The sequence below is a fragment of the Trachurus trachurus genome, assembly GCF_905171665.1.
Source record: "Trachurus trachurus genome assembly, chromosome: 14".
Lineage (NCBI taxonomy): Eukaryota > Metazoa > Chordata > Actinopteri > Carangiformes > Carangidae > Trachurus > Trachurus trachurus.
Window position 1 is genome coordinate 10,615,891 of NC_139903.1, and position 18,399 is coordinate 10,634,289.

Sequence of the window (18,399 nt, forward strand, 5' to 3'; positions counted from 1 at the left end):
GGTGCCTTTGTGTTTATTCCATCTATGTCAGTATGTGGAGCATCATTTCCAACAAGGTCATTAATCACCACCTGTGTTTGACAGGTGAAGTCCATCCTCAGCACGTCTGTGTGCCTGTGTGCCGGTGTTCATTTGTCTGTGTTTGCTTACCCTGGCATTTATTCAGCGACAGACATTAGGCCTCAGTGATGTCGGGTGTCGAGCTCCAGCTCCTTGGCCCAGACCCCTGCATTAATGAGGCTGCCATCAGCAGGCTGAACACTTAGTCACAGCAGCCCCCTGTGTGCCGCCCCATACCAGCCCTGCACATCGCTGCCCATTGTTTCCTGTTCACAAATAAAGCAGGAATTAATTAGCCAGTTGGCACAACTCTTGGTGCCGCAGTGTCAGCGCTCACAGTTCAGCTCCATCCTTCATCCCTCAAGCCCAGTCTGCCTTCTGTGAGACTGAGCATAACAGCTACAGCCGCATGAAACCGCAGACCTCTGCCAACAATTCAGACATTTCAAGTTACTGCTCACTCAACAATAGAGAGTAGTAGAAAGTAGAAAGCTGCAGTGATGACATCTATTTTACCTGCGCTGAAGATGCCCCCTCCACACGACTATTGAGAAAGTCAGTTAAACGTGGCTCTGTGACCAGCGATCGTGTCCATCAGTGTGAAAGTCGGGTTGTAAGTGGGTCAGACTCCCTGAGCCGAGGTGATCAGCACAGAGAGATGGAGGTGGGGGGGGGGAGAGACGAGCTCCATCATTCTCTGAAAACGATTATCGCCGACTTGTATTGTGTTAGTCAAGTGAGTGGAAGCGAGCACAGTCACATCCACCCCAGACTGGAAATGGTACAGTACAGTATGTACAAGATAATAACTGACACATTAGCCAGCACCTGCGTTTTAAACAGGCACCATGAATGAAACGCAACCCTCACACATGCACAAACACATAATCATGTTCACATTGTCACTTTGACATTGTTAAATTTAACCACGGTGCTTAGCAGGTATAACAAATGTCTGCGAGCTGAGGCCTGGGAGGTGTTCCCGCAGATCAGAGACGCTGCTGCTGTGTCTGATTACTTGTCTGCTGTCATGGAGCTGTGCTCTCTGCGTCTATCTCTTTCTTTCCCTCTCCCCCAAAGCAGCCACAGGGGACCGCCGCTGCCTCGCTCACTCTTTGTTTATTTTGTGAGTCAGTAGCAAGCAGCGCAGCCCCCCCTCAGCTGCATACTTATTGTTTGCCCGGATGCTACGTCAATTAAGGCCACTAAAAGCTCCTGACCTCAAAGTCACAGACGTTACCGCAAAATTGGATTTCAGACTGGGGATGGTGTTGGCCCGAGTAGTTCAGCCGAGAATGAGATCGAATGAAATCCATCTCTCATGAGAGGAGGGGGAGCTGTGAGTGTTTTGGGTGAAAAACAGTGAGGTATGGAATATGAGAGCGCTGTCCAAATCAGGTTCCTCTCAGCTGCTCAGATTACAACCGATGTGCTTTTTTTGCGGCATATATACTCCTACCTGGATTGTTATCTTACTCTTTGTGCCTCTTCCTCCTCTTCTCTTCATTTCACCAATTCTGTCTTCTCTTTCCTTCTGCTACCTCTGACCTGTCCTTTCCTTTCCCTCCACCCCCCAGGGGACACCACACAAAGGATGAGATCCGCTCCGTTTCCAACCCCTGCAGAATTGGATGCATATGCTAAGAAGGTTGCCAACAACCCCCTCACCATCAAGATTTTCCCCAACAGCGTCAAGGTCCCCCAGAGAAACCACGTGCGCCGCACCGTCAACGGGCTGGATACGTCAGGCCAACGCTACAGCCCGTACCCGTCGTCTCAGGCCAGCGCCAAGACCGGCCTCCTTGCTGTCGTCAAGGTGCCCACGGTCAAAGGCATCCTAAAGGATTTCGACGGCAGCCGGGCTCGCTTGCACCCTGAAGTCATCATGAACCCCCACAACGGACCCTACCAAGTGGCTTCGACCAGCACTTTAAACCACCACCCAACTCTGTCGAACCTCGCCCGGTCGCAGCAAAGCTTACCCCTCCAACCGCAGGACGCACCTCAGACTCTACAGATGCCCCTCCCTCAGCACCAGGGTCACACCCAGAGCCTCAGACACCCTCCCCCCATGGCCCAGCACCCTCAGGGCCCACCCAGACTTCAGACTCTGTCTCAGCACCCAGCCCTCGGCCAACCGCAGGGGCCCCCGACTGTCATGCTTCAGCAGCAGCACCTTCAGCAGCAGCAGCAGCCGCCGCCTGGCCTGCAGGGGGGCAGGAAGCTGCCAGATGGCGACGCACCACCTAATGTTACCGTTTCTACCTCAACCATTCCACTCTCAATGGCCGCTGGGCTGCACCAGGGCCACCAGGCCGACTTGAGCACCATCGTGCATCAGATCAACCAGTTCTGCCAAGCCCGAGCCCAAGGCGCGGGAGCCACCTCCATGTGCGAGGGCCAGATCGCCAACCCCAGCCCCATCAGCCGCAATCTGCTTATCAGCGCCTGCTCCAGGGTCTCCATGCACAGCAACCCCGGCACCCCCGGCTTCCCCCCGCACAACTGCATCATCGGCGCTCATGAGAAAGCCACGGCCCTGGTGGGAGCTCACCCTCCGCACAGCGTGGCTGCTATGAACCACTTGCCTTCAGGCCACACTGATCTCAAGCAGCAGCAGCACCACTTGCAGCAGCATCTGCACCAACAGCAGCAACAACATCAACAACAACAACAACAACAACAACAACAACAACAACAACAACAACAACAGATACAACACAACACACAGCAGCAGCAGCAGCAGCAGCAGAAGATGCGCTCTTGGAATCAGCACCAGTTGGCCCATGTACCCCACATCCAAAACGGTGGGACCCACCTCTGCAAGCAGCCTTCCAGGGACCCCACCTTCCATTTTAAAGGCATGGGCTACCCTGCAGAGGTGTGTGTGGGTCAGCCTTACACACTGAAACCTCCCATAGAGAGGCCCACCCCCTCTCCCCCCGTCAACAACAACAACGGCATGCCCGGCCCCATGGCCCACTACACTAATGGTCACTACTTCCAGTCCCACATTTGGAACAGCAGCATCCTCCCCACACCCAACAGTGACAGCTCCGGGTCTCAGGACGTAGCCATGCCATTCCACGGTGGCGGCCAAGGGGGCTGCACCGCGCTAGACTGTGGGCCCCCTGGGGCTCCCCATTACAGGCTAGGAGCGAGCTCCTCCGCCACCTCCTCCTCCTCCCAGACTACTCTGATGCAAACGGCAGATTACTTGGGTGGGGACTTCCAGACGCCCTACTTCCGCGATCAGAATCTAGGGTTGATGGGCAAGATGCAAAGGCCCACTCTGAGCAGGGTAGGGCCAGAGGTTGGGGATGGAAGAACCGCTCTCATCCAGCACCCAGGGTACAGATAAGCTATTGCCTTGTCTACAACAACAGTTATCAAACCCCTTTGTTTAGTCTTAAGAAAGGAAACACATGAATAAAACTAAATTGATAACTTAAAGCAAATGACCGCTAATGTTAAAGAGGGTAAATTAATATATTTAATAAAGAACAGTATTTTTTGTTCTTTTTCTAATAAATCTTGCAAGTGATCAATTGCTACTTTTTATTTTTGTTTATGAGTGCTGGTACCTGGCACTTTAGGGAACTTTTTCTTTCATGTGCGTGTGTGTACATGTCTGTACTGTGTGTCATTCCCTGCTTCTTCCTCTATCACACCCGTCTATCTGTGTGCCTGGATCTGAACAGATCCTGTGATATTTCAACTTCAGACCTATCGGTGAAGTTTTCTTATGCATGTAAGAAAGGAGAAACACAGATGAATACTCGCTGGAAAAATTCAACAGGTGGATCTATTTTTTCCTTACATGATCTTGTCAGGTTTTGTTTTATGAGACAAGTGACTAATATTCATTTTGGTGTTAATGCTCAGATCTCATAATATCTTCAAGATCAAATGCAACCATTAGCGGACTTAACAGAGAGTCGTGATCTTGTTTCAATGCAAAGCTACCAGACACTGGAGACTACAAAGCAGAGCTTGTGTTAAGCACATGTGCACCAAGGTTTTATTCTTTTTAAATGTAATTATTTGTGTAACAGGACTGTTCAAGATTGATTCCTCTCTGTCAGTAAAGGAAACGTGTAATCAAGCTGTTTGTACATAGTAAAGACCCAGCAGGGAGCAAATATGTCGAAACAAGATGATGCTCTGCTCTGCTCTGCTTACAATGCTGCAACGAATTCAGGTGTTTAAAAAAAAAAAAGACTTTTATCAGTGCCAGAAAGGATTGGCAACAAGATCGCAAAACATGCAGAAGAGGTCATCAATGCCGTAACTCTCATACCTTAAAATGGCCAAAGTCAGGTTAACAAAGGACACACGGTTGTGAAGATGTGCCATTTCGTCTTTGTTTCCTTTTCAGATCATTTCTGTAACCATGACAAATGTATTACTTGAATGTTGAGACTCTTTTGTTTTTGCAGGTATCGAAGGAGATGGTTTAGTTACGAGGACAAAACTCTGGAGAAGGAGAAATAATAGTGTTATGTTACTAATGTCGTGTAGAATCCAACCAGAGTTTTGATCCTGACAGCAGGAAACTTAAGTGAATTAAGTTGTGTGTAGTTGCTACTGATTCTGATGTGAAGTCTGGATGAAAAGACCAAATTGATCACTTGCAAGATCAGGTAAACAAAACTGACTTTTGAGTTTAAAGTGAAACAGCAAATGCATTGTTTATTTTATTGTACACTGGCTTACCTACTAGACTACTGTAACTTTAAAAATTTAATGATTGTGTGTGCGAATGTCGCCTGCTGATGTGGGTAGAGTTCAGGGTGAGTGTGTATGTGTGTGTTTGAGAGAGAGAGAGAAAGAGAGAGCGTGCGCGTGTGTGTATGTGTGTATAAACACAATGGCGCCCATGTTTTGTTCACCTAACTCCCTAACAGCCCTTAAAAAGCCTTAAGTGTTTGGTCCTTGGACTTTCCTTTGAGCATGGTTTTAATGAAAACCCCAAACAATAAGGAGAAAGAAGACGGTAAGGATACACAGAAACAGCATTTTTCTTTTGTGGTCTTTTTAATTTTATGAAGTTTTGTTGAATAGACAGGCGATTCCTTAGAGATTCTTTATTATGGAAAGCAAGAAAAGGAGTAATATTTTGTAATTATATATTTTAGCAATGTGTAGTTACAGAGCTGTAACTTTTTTTTTCCAAGTTTCAAAGCTTCAGTTTGCAGTTGTGACTATTTATAATACTTGATTTGCTTGTTATTTAAATTTTATTTTCTCCTTTGTTTCTTGTACTATTGCTGTGAAATGGAAGAAGGTCCATAAGCCTTTCTTTTGTGTCATTCTGTACGACAGATAAGAGGCAAGAGCGTGAGAGTTGTGCTACTCTTTTTGTAATATTGTAATAATAAAATAAAGTTCTAATTTATGCTTTGACACGAGTCTTATCTGTAGTTTGGATGATCTGATAATGATTATTTTTTACATGTTGGGGGACTTTACTTGCACTTTTCTTCTATTCCCCTCATGCATGAGTGTCATGCACATACAGTATGTTACTATCTACACACTTATTTCTGACATAAGCAGCCTCACCAGTGTGGCTGAACAGTGCAAAAGGCCTGTCCAGACCACAAATAATTTGTAACTGCGACAGCTAGTGCTGAAGGTGGTGATTGCACCAATTGCTGTGCTGTCATGCCGTTTATCCGAGCCTACCTCTGCCAAATAGAAACAGGGATAAGAGTAGACGAAGCAAGCTGTGAAATCCGCAGGACTATGTGGCTGCAGTAGATTTAGCTTGTCTGGCTGTGATGAAAATGGGACTCGTATAAAGGGCACGCAGCGGGAGGGCAGGATCAGCACCTCCGTGATCAGTATTACTCCATGGAGAATTTTGAGCGATGCCATAGGTGACGGCAGGTTACAGCCTTTTGTGCAGGAGGAGATCGTGTACATCCTCATCAGGTGCAGATAGCATGAGCAGAAACCTCTGGATGAAACCGGTTAATGCATTTCAATCACATGGTTTCCTTGGTATTTAAACAGCATGTGTTGCAGCTTCCAGCATTGATGAGTCCCACTTTTTTTTTATTAAAAAAAAACACCATGTTAGTCAGATAAACACCTACAGCTCCCTCATCACTCTTCTTGTCAGTGAAATACCAACCCTTTAAAGATAAACATTTACAAAACCAGGCTGACAACTGGAGCAGCAGCCAGAGAGGCAGTTCTTCCGTTTGTGTCAGAAAAAAAAAGAAAATCTTTGGGAACTGAAGCTGAATCATGTCTTTAGGTTTGAATGCCCCGTTGCTCAGGTCAGTCAGGCCGAGCAGCTCGAGTGAAGCTGTCTTTAGTCTCTTTAGACCTGTGTGGGACTCAGAGGCATCATCTCTGTGGACCGATGTGTCTGCTGCCGCCGCTGCCGCCGGCTGCCCTCGGTGAAGAAGCCTCTCCAGCTCCTCCCTGTGGAAGAAAGAGAAACAGTTAGCAGAGGTGGTTTGCTTCTCCACTCACAGATAAAATGCCATAAAAAGCCTTTTTTTCTCTCTCTAATGCATCAACTTTTGAGCCTGTGTCCATGTTTGTGCACCTCTGTACGGTCTGTCTGTCGGGGAGGCTGAGCGAGGCTGTTGTACACCATCCCAGCAGCCGGGATCCTCATTGATTTTGCCCAGGTTGATGTTCCATTTGTTCCAGTTGACTTCCTCCACTCTGAGACGACAAGAAGAGACACATGCTCCAATTACTGTCTGCTGTGTGACACATCAATCAGCTGTCAGAGGAGGCAAATTAGTGAGGAACAGAACACTGCACTTCAATCGATCCTGCTCACACAGCTGCATCTTTTGTTAAATCTTCAAGCCTAAACTTTTCTTTCTGTTTGGTTATTATTACTTGCAGACATTTTCTGTCCTTGGTCCTGGAGTGTTGAACAGTTTAATGTAAGATTTGTTTTACCCCTATATATATACAGTATATGTATAGTGCCATACCTTTCACAGCAGCCTTCCTAAACAAAAACTCACATTTACAGACATGTGCATCATCATGATGATACAGGACCATTACTCAGCGGGGCATAAAGAACAGTGTAGGTCGTCACTAGATAAACCTCGTTGACACTAATAATAGTAAATCGAACAGTTGGAAATGTGTTCAGTCAACATAAACACAGCGGTCTGCTTCCTGGGGATCATGGGTGGCCTCACTGCATCCTTGTCCTCTCTCTGTGGCCTTTGTGTACCTCACCTGTTCCACTATAATTTGCCCACAGTCCCAGAAACCAATTAGTAATGATATTCTGAGATATGACTCTTCCCCGGAGTCTGTTTCTTTGCTAACTTCATATCAAATTAAATCAAGGAGATCAGATTTTGACACAAAGTCCTTCCCAGACTGGATGGAGGAGGTGAGTCCTCATCCACGATGGCCACTTTAGGTACAGTGGTGCTTTAAACAAAATGGTCATATCCTCATGTTAACATGCCCACAATGACAACACTAACTTGCTTTTATTTAGCCAGTATAATGTTCAGTGTCTTAATTTAGCTTGTTAGCATGCCCACGTTTTGCTAATTAGCACCTGCTAAAATCAGGTGCAAGCTGAGATTCTTGGAAATGTCATTGGATTTTGCAGGTATTTGGCCAGAAACCAAACTTGAATACCAAATAAAACCTGACTGGATGAAAAGTGGGATCACTAAAGCTGCCTGTGCTAGATTTAATGGAAAATCTGAAAAGCCATTGCTGAAACATAAAATCAAAGGTCAACATCATGGTGGTGCTAAAGCAAAGGTCGTGGGAAACCATCCAGCAATTGTTGAGGCAGACCTACACCCCTGTCCCACCCTGGGCCCTGACATGGTCAAAGTGCAGTTCATGCACTAGTAGCGATGACCAAGAATCATTAAAATGATACTCATTACCACACAGCAGCCGGCCAGGCCTTCAGTGGGAATATTTACCATACATCCCTGAGTAAAATCTTATCCAAGACCTTTCAAAACATACCAGTCACTGTTTGTGTGATCATTTAAAGCTGAAAGAGCAACAAACCTGAAGCACCAGCGACGGTCGTCTCCAAGAGCAGTGCCAAGTTTTTTCTCCACCCCACAGCGATACCTGTTCCTCAGACACCTGGGCAGCCTCTTCTCCATTTCCAGGATGGTGACAGCCCTCTGAAACAAAAACAACCACACACACCACTTCATCAAACCACAGCTGCCTGGAATAGAGACTCGTGTGTTACTTACTCGTTTCGACCTTCTGGACGGCCTCACCTGCAGCTTCCAGATGCTGGCGCTCTCCATGGTGACCTTCTCCACGGTGCGGTTCATGAGGGCAATGAGCATGTTGAGCAGCAGGATGTAGGTGAGTATGATGTAGCCGATGAGGAGTATGTAGAAGACCTCTATGTTGTCGTGGTCCTGAGCAAACTCCATGTCACCCATGCCGATGGTGAACTTGAAGAGCTGCAGCGTTGTGTAGGGGATGCTTTTGAAGTCGGGTTTTATGCAGCTGTTGTTATCCTCAGTATAGAGACGGCCCTTTGGATTTATGGTGCTATTTGACTGAGGCTGTATGAGCAGGCTGACCACCGCTGTGAAAGTAGATACAGTGTTATTACGCATTTTTATTGTAAAAGTAACAGTGCTATGTTTCAAATCAATGAAAATAAAGCAATTGATAATATGCTGTATGGTCTATTTCCATGTCTGAAAGCATCACGGATCAGTTGTATGTGTTTTTGTGTAACTCTTTTCAATTATAGAGGACAAATTAAAATAAATACCTGCTGAAAATCCAAAGAGGAAGACAACATAGACAAAAAGAAAGCGCAGGATGTCACTGAGGATCATCTAGAAAAAAAAGAAAAACAAGAGACCAAAGGCTTCAGGGATGAGAGGGTTCACTGTCTGTGTGATGTGTGCAACATGGTGCAGTGCAGCCTGTGTGAGGACTAGCTTACCTGCTGTATCATGACACTGTAGACGCCCATATGTTTGTCACCCCGGGAGAAGTAGAGCAGGTTCACCCAGCTCAGAGCCAGACACATCACCAGAAGGCTGAGGTACTCTTTTATCCCGCACAGATAGAGCCCAGTTGTGACCAGGAAGAGGAAGCCCTGCACAAAACTACAAACAGCAGAGAGGCCACTGTGATCCTGCACATCTGTATGACTGTAAATTATAACGATGCACATCTGTGCTATACAACATCAGGCAACAGAATACATTGTAAAGAGATTATCTGTGCTGTAGCCTATACTGATAAATCCCAGTAGGTATTTGGTCATCACTGCTGCAGCTTTCAGAGCCTTTTTCAGGGCAGACATTTTTGACACATCACAGTGGGAAAAGTAGGTATACAGTCAGTATGAATTGAACTGGACCACTGTTAAAGCAATAACAGAAATATTTTATTTTCCTTCTATGACAATAGAAAATGTCTGCCGTGGTTATAATCTGGACATTTACACATACACATAGCCTACATTTGTGTCTTTATTATTCAATCCAAAAAAAAAAGCTGATTTAAACAAAAATATATATTTTCAAACAAATAATAATTCACTTCAATCCAAAAAAAAAAAAACCCTTTTTCAATCAAAGTAAATGCAATTATTTGTGTCTCAAATAGTTTTTTTGCATTCAAACTTTTTTTTTGATTGAAAATATATTTTTTGTTTAAATTAACTTTTTGAGGTCGATAATTAAAGTGAGACCACCTGTAGTCAGGCTGTTCCAACAGATAGTTCCAGCCGAGTGATTTGATTGGACAGAGGTGTTCCAATGCTAAAAGCGCCGAGACTGTATCACTCCGCTTCACAGGTGTTTGTTTAACCGATAATTAGCGTCACTTCAACGGTTGTCTGTCTTCTTAAATTGTAACAAACTTTATATTCATATTTTTAGATGTAGACTAACATTTGAATCAGATGTGCACGGGTCGTCAGAAGAGGAAGAAAAGGGATCGAGGGAGAGAAGTCTGGATATTTCAGAGCATGTCTGAGGTAACGTGTAGCCTACATGTGTAGTAGCTAGTAGCTAGCTACACAGGATAATGTTGATATGTTGCTAATAATAACTTCAATTTATAGCGTCTTTCGAGAAACCCATTAATAAACCAAATAGCTAAGCAATGCAATAAACAACAATAATGTGTTGTTACGGATCACTGTTAATTCATTATGAAGAACATAAATGAACAAGCCTGCGTCTGTAATGTGTCAATACACATTACAGGATCAGATGTAGACTAATTGAGGCGTACACACCATGTCTATAAAGCGTAGTGCTCATAAAAAATATAGCTAAAATAGATATAATATTATTATAATAATAGTTTATCGTGCGTATTTCAGCCAAAGACATGCCAATTGCATCTAATGTATCAAATTCTGATTGAGTATTTTTTCCTATCCGGGTTTCTATCTTGGACTCACTTCCAAGTGAGTGAAGAACACATAAAGACAGTTACTCCTGAAATGCCAGCCAACAATTTTCAGAGGGAAGCTGAACAGCGTCTAAAAGCCTTGACTTTGCTGACCTCTAGCAGTTTAATTTCTAAACTGGCAGCAGTGATGTATTTGTAGACATATAGCTACTCCATGGTAGTGTGTCAGTGCACCATATCAGAGTTAACAGTTTCCACCTGGGAGTGCCGTGAAAGCTTTTCCTCCTGATGTTGAGTTACTTTTTTTGTATCTACACACACTTTGCACAGTTTTAAACATTGTATGAATGTAACATGGGCCTCACATATTATGAAAACAAAATGTGTTTGTTTCCACCTTTAATTTTTTACTACATTTCAAAAAGCTTACTTACAAGAGAATCTCATAGTATCCGTCAATCAGTAATGACGCCAGTTTTGGACGTTTCCTCCTCATGTCAATTATCTGGGAATTTAGATAGGAACGTTTTTGATTAGTCACACAAGAGGAGTGCAATTTTCCACAAGGAGGTAATAACAACAAGAACAAGAACAGCCACGTACCCCTATGACGAAGAAGTAGCAGTTTGACAGTAGTGTCACTACCTGGCCGGAAAAATACATGTAACCCTTGACGGTGTGTTCGAGGGGAAACGGCGGCTGTGGGGCAGAGAACGAACATCAGCAACATCACCACAGGTCTGCAACGATCAGTCACGCAGTCGGTAGCATCCAGCTCACCTTTCCGTACTTCTTATTGTAGGCCACCAGAGTGAAAGTGATCAAGTACATGAGATACATCGCGAAGTTGAAGCAGAACATTCGAGATGCAAACTTCTTCCACTTCTCCTCCAGCAGTCGGCTCAGAGGCTCCGTCTCAAGCATCGCGTGTCGGTTCTACGGGGAAACCAGATGTTTTAGGACAGAACAACAGCAGCAGCTGCTCGGACTGGGCTTTTAGTGGCCGGTATATACTCACAGGGATGCCACTGCCGTAGACCAGTATCTCCACGACGGAGTGCTCCTCAGACGAATCCACAGAGGCCAGATCGTACAGGGAGGAGTGGACGGGCCCGTAGACCCATTCAGTGAATTTTCGGGACAAATGTTTGGTGTGAATCTCATGAAATTCCCGTTGCAGGATGTGTGAAAAGAGCTGCAGACAGATGAAAAGAAACTGTTATGTCTGTGTTCTTGCTCTGCATGACTGTTTAGCGCTTAATAATATTTGTTGTCTACTGAACGTTATCCTTGTCTATATTTTATTAACATTCTTATCTCATTTTACTGTTTGCATGTGCTTCCTTCCTCTTATATTCTGTTTTAGGATGACATTGTAACATCTGTCCAGGGACTACAGTTAAAAAATAGCCTTGTTGGCTAACTCTGACACAGCTACAGCAATGTATATTGATGTGCACTGTCCCTGTTAAATAAACTACTAAATAAAAATACTAAATATTAGCAGGTCAGATGATGCAGTTATGTTCAGGGTCAGACCATGTTGGTTTCTTAATGTTAATGGTTTTCTTCAGTCGATGTGAGAGGATGTTGTTATGATGCTGTAAAGCCCTTTGAGACAAACTGTTAGTAAAAATGGGCTATACAACTAAAATTGCCTTGCCTTCCCTAAAAGCCAAAAATTTCTTATATTCAAAAGTTTGAGTCTTTCTAAAATACTATGTGTCTATGCACAATAAATTGAAATGAACAGCTCAGAGGAGCTTTTAGGCCCCAGTTATTTTCTTGGCCCTGGGCCCTTTTACATTTGCATCCAGCCATGTCTGTACTGACCGCTATCTTGCCTGTCTTGGCAGCCATTTTGAGGGGTGTTAGTCCCTTGTTGTTCTCGATGTCCTCCAGCTTCAGCTTCGGATGCAGTAGCGCGGTGGTCTTGAGGATGCGGTCGTACATGCTGGCGATGAATGCCGTGTTGTCCTCTGTGTTGTCGGCCACCACCACCAGGGCGTGCAGCACCGTGTTGCCCTGAGAGTCGGCCAGCTTTGCGTTTGCTCTCTGGAACTCGTTGTCCAGCAGGAAGTCCACCACATCAGCCTGGTTGGTACAGGCGGCCAGAGACAGAGGCAGCTCCCCTGAGGGCGAAGCAGAGGGGGTATCCTGTCAGTGGCTTATTTTTATTTATAACGTAAGCTTATAAATAACATAAGCTTCTCTTCTGAATAACTAGTGAAAACATGTTTATCTATATCCAGCCCATCAAAGTACAAGCATGACCTCTGAGTGCAGACCTGGTATTCTCTATAGATAAACATCTAGCTACTGAATTTTTGAGAAATGTTGGACATTGTTTTGTAGAGAGTCCTGCCCTGCCAAGGGTCTTTCCCAAGAACCAGCTTCACCAGTTATCTTTAAATGGACTGCCTTTGATCAATACTACCCTTTAGAGGTCATCAGATTGAAACCTGTCGTCTTGTCTTGCGATCTTGGATTAGGACACTATACAAGGACACACCAGCACACTTTCTCTACTATTGCTCCCAACAACATGGTGTATTACAAGGGAGCAATGCTGAAATGCATTCTGCTCTAAACACCATGTATGCAGTTACATCTGAGATGAATAATTGGCTCAGCTTAAAAGAGCACAAGGATCTAATAAAAGATGGATTTGAGTTGCATCATGGGAAATGTAGGATCCTGTGTTTAAAGCTTAAGGAAATGAGGCTATTTCTGCTTCTCTCGTCCTTTAACTGGGACATCTATTGGAAATATCACTTTTTAAAGGCTCTTTAACATATATTTGGGTGTTTGTCTTGCCTTTCGGCACTCAAAATGTGAGAATTGACTAAAAAATGTGGTTACTTTCAGGCTCCCTAGGTCGAAATCCACTTGGTTTTTCAAGCTGTTCCCTCAGTTGTCTTCCAGTGATGTAACTAGGTTTTGAATTTGCATAATACCACCCCTACCTGGGACCAGTAGAAGGGGCGTGGCCTGATGAGCAGTGGTTCATTTGCATTTAAAGCGACAGGCTCTGAAACCAGCCGTTCTGAACAGGGCTGTTTAGAGAGTATGAAAAGAGAGCTGTGATGTTTGATCCTTGGGGTATTTTGACCAAAGCATGTCACAGACATGTCTTTAAGACACCTGGGAACTATTTTAATTTGTGGAAAGGGGGCATAATATGTCTCCTTTAAAATGTCTTTTGTGTTTCACCTAACTTTATGACAGCCTTACACTAAATCACTGAATCAACTTTTTTTAAAATCACTTTAAGTCCAGTATTGATCAGCTGGTGTGTCGTTTTGTGCCTCACTATGAGCTGTAATGCATGTGGTACAGTATTGTCAATTTTTGGACACTAATCAGCATTAGCCAAGAATGGAAAAAAGCAATCCACAATGACTTGATGAAAAACATAATGAGATTCCAATCTAATGATAAAGTAATGACTGAGGTACAGCGGAAAAAACAACTCGGCAATAAGAGCAGCAAAGATGAGTGAGTGATACTGTGCAGTAGATGGTGTCTTCTTCTCTAAAAGCAGTATGGACTCACCAAAGTAAAAGCATGGTCCATCATGTGGCTGGAAGAATTTTCCACAGGCTTTGGCGTGGACATCAGCCCCTTTGCTGACCAGTAGTTTCACGTAGGAAAGACTCCTCCTCTCTATGGCTATGTGGAGAGCTGTCTGACCTGTCAAAACCAAACATTTATATACAGTATATCAGCAAAGCACTTGCATTTCTTTATACTCTGTAATTGGAAAAAAAAAAAAGTGAAGTTGAAAAGATTTTTTTCTCGTGAAAAGAGATTGTGGGGTCAAATAAAGGCTCCTCAATTCACAAAAACCTTTACCTTTGTAGTAGCTGTCTGTGTAGGCTGCATTCACAAACTCTTTAAGGTCGCCCAGCTTCTCTGAAATGTCAATTAATAACTCCACAGTCTCATTCTTGTCGTCTTTGATGTGCAGCAGAGCCTTCATTAGGGCGGTTTTACCGTAGGATTGATCTGCAAGTGTAAGCAAATGCACAGGGAATTAACACACAGGTCAACAGCTCACAGTGTGATGCAGCTGCTGCACCGTAGGACCACTCACATAAGGAGTCAGAGAGTTTCTTCATGTTTTGCCGCAGGTATTCGTACAGGCCGTCCAGCTGTCTGACGTCCCGGCTGGCCACTGCTTCAAACAGCCTGTCGATGTGAAATGTCTTGCTGTCTCTCTTGCTATTGTTCTTTGCTTCACCACGAATCCCTCTACAAACAGGACATTTTACAGGTCACAAATAATGCATGTGAGTCAAAGGGTCAAGCCGGCTCAAGCTCCACATTCATTAGCACTGGGGGGCTTGAGAGCAGACAGCATTTGTGATATAATAAGTATTAAACCATATTATCATTGCATGGAGAGGCTCACTTGTCAAAATTGAGATTGAATCTGATTTGAGGCTTTTTCTCCTCCATTTCCTCCTGGTAGTCCGTGTCCATCGGAGCCTTGGGAGACTCATCACTCAAACCCAGAGCAGAGGCAAAACCACTCGTCTTTGGTTGGCTTTGCCTCTTTCTCTCTTCCTCCGTCCTGTCGTCTGTTTCCAGGGTAAAGCCGAACATCTCTGACTTCTTCATGGTTGCCCTTCTCTGCAGGGGTCTGTGTGGAAATACAACATAAAGGTTCAGAACAAAAGATTTTATTTATCTCACTCATTGTCACATGTCATCACTATCATCACAAGTCAACACAGGTGTATAAACTCTGATCAGTAATTGCCCTTTACAAGCATTAATATATTTACCTATATTAAGTATTTTGGTCCTACAGTATATTTTCTTTTCTCCCATGCTGTTAGATTTTAGCATTAATTAGGTGGAGACTTCAGATAAGACCATTTCTGCTTGTCCTTGCACTGTAAATTATGTATCTGTTCTGTTTTCTGCTTTGTGCAGATAAAGAAATAAGAGAAAATGTACTTTTTGTAGACTAGTTAGTGTGCATCCCAGGAATGTAAAGATGATGCTACAACACATAATAGTTAACACTAATCTTTTCTGGCTGAGATTATCTAAGAAAAGTGGAAAAATACACTGGCTGAACTGCTCACTGTGTGGCGGTCACACATACGCACACACACACACACACACACACACACACACACACACACACACACACACACACACACACACACACACACACACACACACACACACACACACACACAAACACACAAACACACAAACACACATGCAGCTACACTGCTTTGTTGTAATGGGCCACAAACCGAAAGCATTGGAAAGTGTAAACAAAGCAGGACAACATGTTTACTATTAGTGCATTAACATGAGTTACTGTGTGTTTGTATGAGCTGTGTCTGGGACATGGTTACCACAGGAGATCACCTCACTGGCCTTTATACACACAGACATATTTTCAGACATGTGATGTCTCACCCTCAATCACTAACAAAGAGTTTATTTAGAAGAAGATTTCTACACCAGCACACACACATACACACACACACACGCACACACACACACACACACACACACACACACACACACACACACACACACACACACACACACACACACACACACACACACACACACACACACATACACAGCACTTAACTTCTCTGCAGAATAATCAGATCTTTTACAGTGAAGTCGCCTATGTAGAAACACAATCACTGAGTAAATGATGTGAAAACATCCATGCTGAGCTCAGCAGACGAAGTCAAGTATAGGTAGAGTTTAGCGTAACGGAAGACACACTCAGGACAGAGGGAAAATCTTTGGTGGCTTCTTGTTCCCTTTTTCATCAAGAAAATGGGGAATTAATGACTCACTGTCAGGCTCCATGACCATCACGAGAGCAATGTATATATAGAACAGTGAGCAACAAAGGGATTCCTTCTCCAAATGAAACACAAACATATTCATAACTATTGTCTAAACGTGTCATATCTGAATGACAAATTACTGTAAGCATTCACCATTACTGAAAAAGCTGGAGCAACTAGATAAACATAAACGTCTTTGTTGGTGAATAGTGTTTGCAGCACATCTTTAAAACCACGCTTTTATGCCCTGCTGTGTTATTAATTCATCTACACTGAAAGTGCTGGTTTTCAACAAAACCTTGATTCTTTTGCTTAGCTCCTGTTTGTGATTGTTAATGAAGGTTGTTAAAACAGAGACTGAAATCTGCTCCCTCTGCATTTTCCACTAATCATTCTGCATCTCCATTAAAGCATCATAACAAGCCAAGCTCTATAGCTTGGTAAATGTCTGCATCGCTCTACTGTAAGTGCACAAATATGATCACATGTTTATTCAGACATAGAATATTTTGTCCCATGCTAAAGATGCTCAACACTTAAAGACATTAAACCTTCTTAACAAAGTTATAACACATAATCTGACTCACCAGAGATAATTCTCCCTTTCTTCTTGATTTAAAATTTTTTTAAAAATCTGATCTTCACGACAAAAACACACACAGTGGAGTGAAATCTGGGTGTGTGAAGTCTATTGTTCTGTGTCCTACAGTAAGATGCTCACAACATGTAACGGAGATGAGAGCGAGCCAGAGGGAGATAGAGTGACCCGCCCTAGAGAACATCAGAGCAAATTACCATGTGGTCTTAAAAGGATGCTGTATTGACCTCCATGCTCATACAAAGATTTTTTTTTTTGATCAAGAAGGAAGGGAGAATTATCTCTGGTGCGTTACCCCTACTGCAAGTGCACAAATGTTGTGTTGTTTATTCAGACACAGAATATTTTGCCCCATAAAGATGCTAAACGTTTCCTTAAAGACATGAATCATGATACCTTCTTAACAAAGTTATAACACATAATCTGACTCACCAGAGATAATTCTCCCTTCCTTCTTGATTAAAAAAAAAAAAATCTGATCTTCACAACAAAAACCCACACAGTGGTGTGAAATCTGGGTGTGTGAAGTCTTCAGGGGCAAAAACATTGCCCTCTGCCGAGGAATAAGAAACAAAGAAGTTGTTCTGTGTCCTACAGTAAGATGCTCACTACATGTAACGGAGATGAGAGCGAGCCAGAGGGAGATAGAGTGACCCGCCCTAGAGACCATCAGAGCAAATTACCCTGTGGTCTTAAAAGGATGCTGTATTGACCTCCATGCTCATACAAAGATTGCAGTATATCATGTGACTCCAACACAAATGTGCCTTTAGATATGTTCATCAGAGAGGATCTATAAGGGCCGTTTAACACCATATAAAAAGATCTTGCAACCTTTTAATCTGGGAGTTAGACAAGAAAATGCAGTAATTATATTCATATAAGTCATCTATTGAAGCAGTGAATAACCAGTGGCTGCAAAAAAAAGAGTAAAATATCCTCATGTGTTTCTGAAAAGTATGTAAAATTGACACTTACTTCAATCTAACTGCTGCTTTTCTGACTCTGGTCTGTTTGTCATGCGTGTATAATAATTCTTGAGTCTCCTTTTTTTAGTCCTTATTGTTGCTGTGGTTCTTCCTGACGTGTGAGTCTCATCGGCTTCTCGCAAGTTTCATGTAGTGAACGTCTATGTTTTATGCAGCTGTGGTCCTGTGACTGGGTGTGTGGTTGCAGAGCTTCTGCCTACAAGCGCAGTTTCCTTTCTTAAGACGACTTCCTTTTTTCACAGTTTCAGATCAATTAGCTTCAGTTAGTTCAGCTGGTTAAAGTCGGAAAAACATGCCAGTGATAATACAACTGTCACCCAAAAGAGGCGGCAGACCTGCCAACACTTAATGTTGGGTTAATGTGCAGCTGATGGTGCTTCATTCAAGCTTTATTTTTCCATTGAAAACTACTTCACTACAAGAATACAGCTCTGGTTAAGTCAACTATCAGTGAAATGAATTATTAATACTTTACTCTCTTTTTAAGGGTGAAAAATGTCTGCACATTAAACATGAACTCCTTTTACTGATTGACTGCTGTTGGAAATAT

The 18,399-nt window shown here is 43.4% G+C and overlaps 2 protein-coding genes across 2 annotated transcripts in view; one reads left to right on the forward strand and one right to left on the reverse strand.

The window, feature by feature from the left end:
- Positions 1–6,158, forward strand: part of fam222ba (family with sequence similarity 222 member Ba) — a 30,623-nt gene extending 24,465 nt beyond the window's left edge. Inside the window, exon 3 of the mRNA XM_083987326.1 lies at positions 1,638–6,158. Within this exon, the coding sequence (XP_083843452.1) occupies positions 1,638–3,421 (1,784 nt within the window). The 3' untranslated portion in view covers positions 3,422–6,158. The remainder of the gene's footprint in view (positions 1–1,637) is intronic.
- trpv1 (transient receptor potential cation channel, subfamily V, member 1) lies at positions 6,157–17,976 on the reverse strand. The gene is made up of 16 exons (XM_083987325.1): positions 17,839–17,976; positions 14,843–15,073; positions 14,525–14,682; positions 14,284–14,436; positions 13,984–14,121; positions 12,262–12,560; positions 11,447–11,623; positions 11,209–11,364; positions 11,032–11,127; positions 10,863–10,933; positions 9,002–9,167; positions 8,825–8,891; positions 8,313–8,632; positions 8,089–8,210; positions 6,623–6,744; positions 6,157–6,495 (listed from the first exon to the last, which is right to left on the reverse strand). The coding sequence occupies exons 2-16, from the start codon at positions 15,049–15,051 to the stop codon at positions 6,392–6,394; spliced, it is 2,358 nt and encodes a 785-aa protein (XP_083843451.1). The 5' UTR covers positions 15,052–15,073; positions 17,839–17,976; the 3' UTR covers positions 6,157–6,391.
- Positions 17,977–18,399: the final 423 nt, after the last annotated feature.

Excerpts from the sequence above, each read along its gene's own strand:
- trpv1 (XM_083987325.1), bottom strand. The coding sequence starts at position 15,051 with ATGAAGAAGTCAGAGATGTTCGGCTTTACCCTGGAAACAGACGACAGG. Across the intron at positions 10,934-11,031 it reads GCTACTTCTTCGTCATAGGG|ATAATTGACATGAGGAGGAA; the intron begins GTACGTGGCTGT and ends CTAAATTCCCAG. Across the intron at positions 6,496-6,622 it reads GACAGACAGACCGTACAGAG|GGAGGAGCTGGAGAGGCTTC; the intron begins GTGCACAAACAT and ends TTTCTTCCACAG.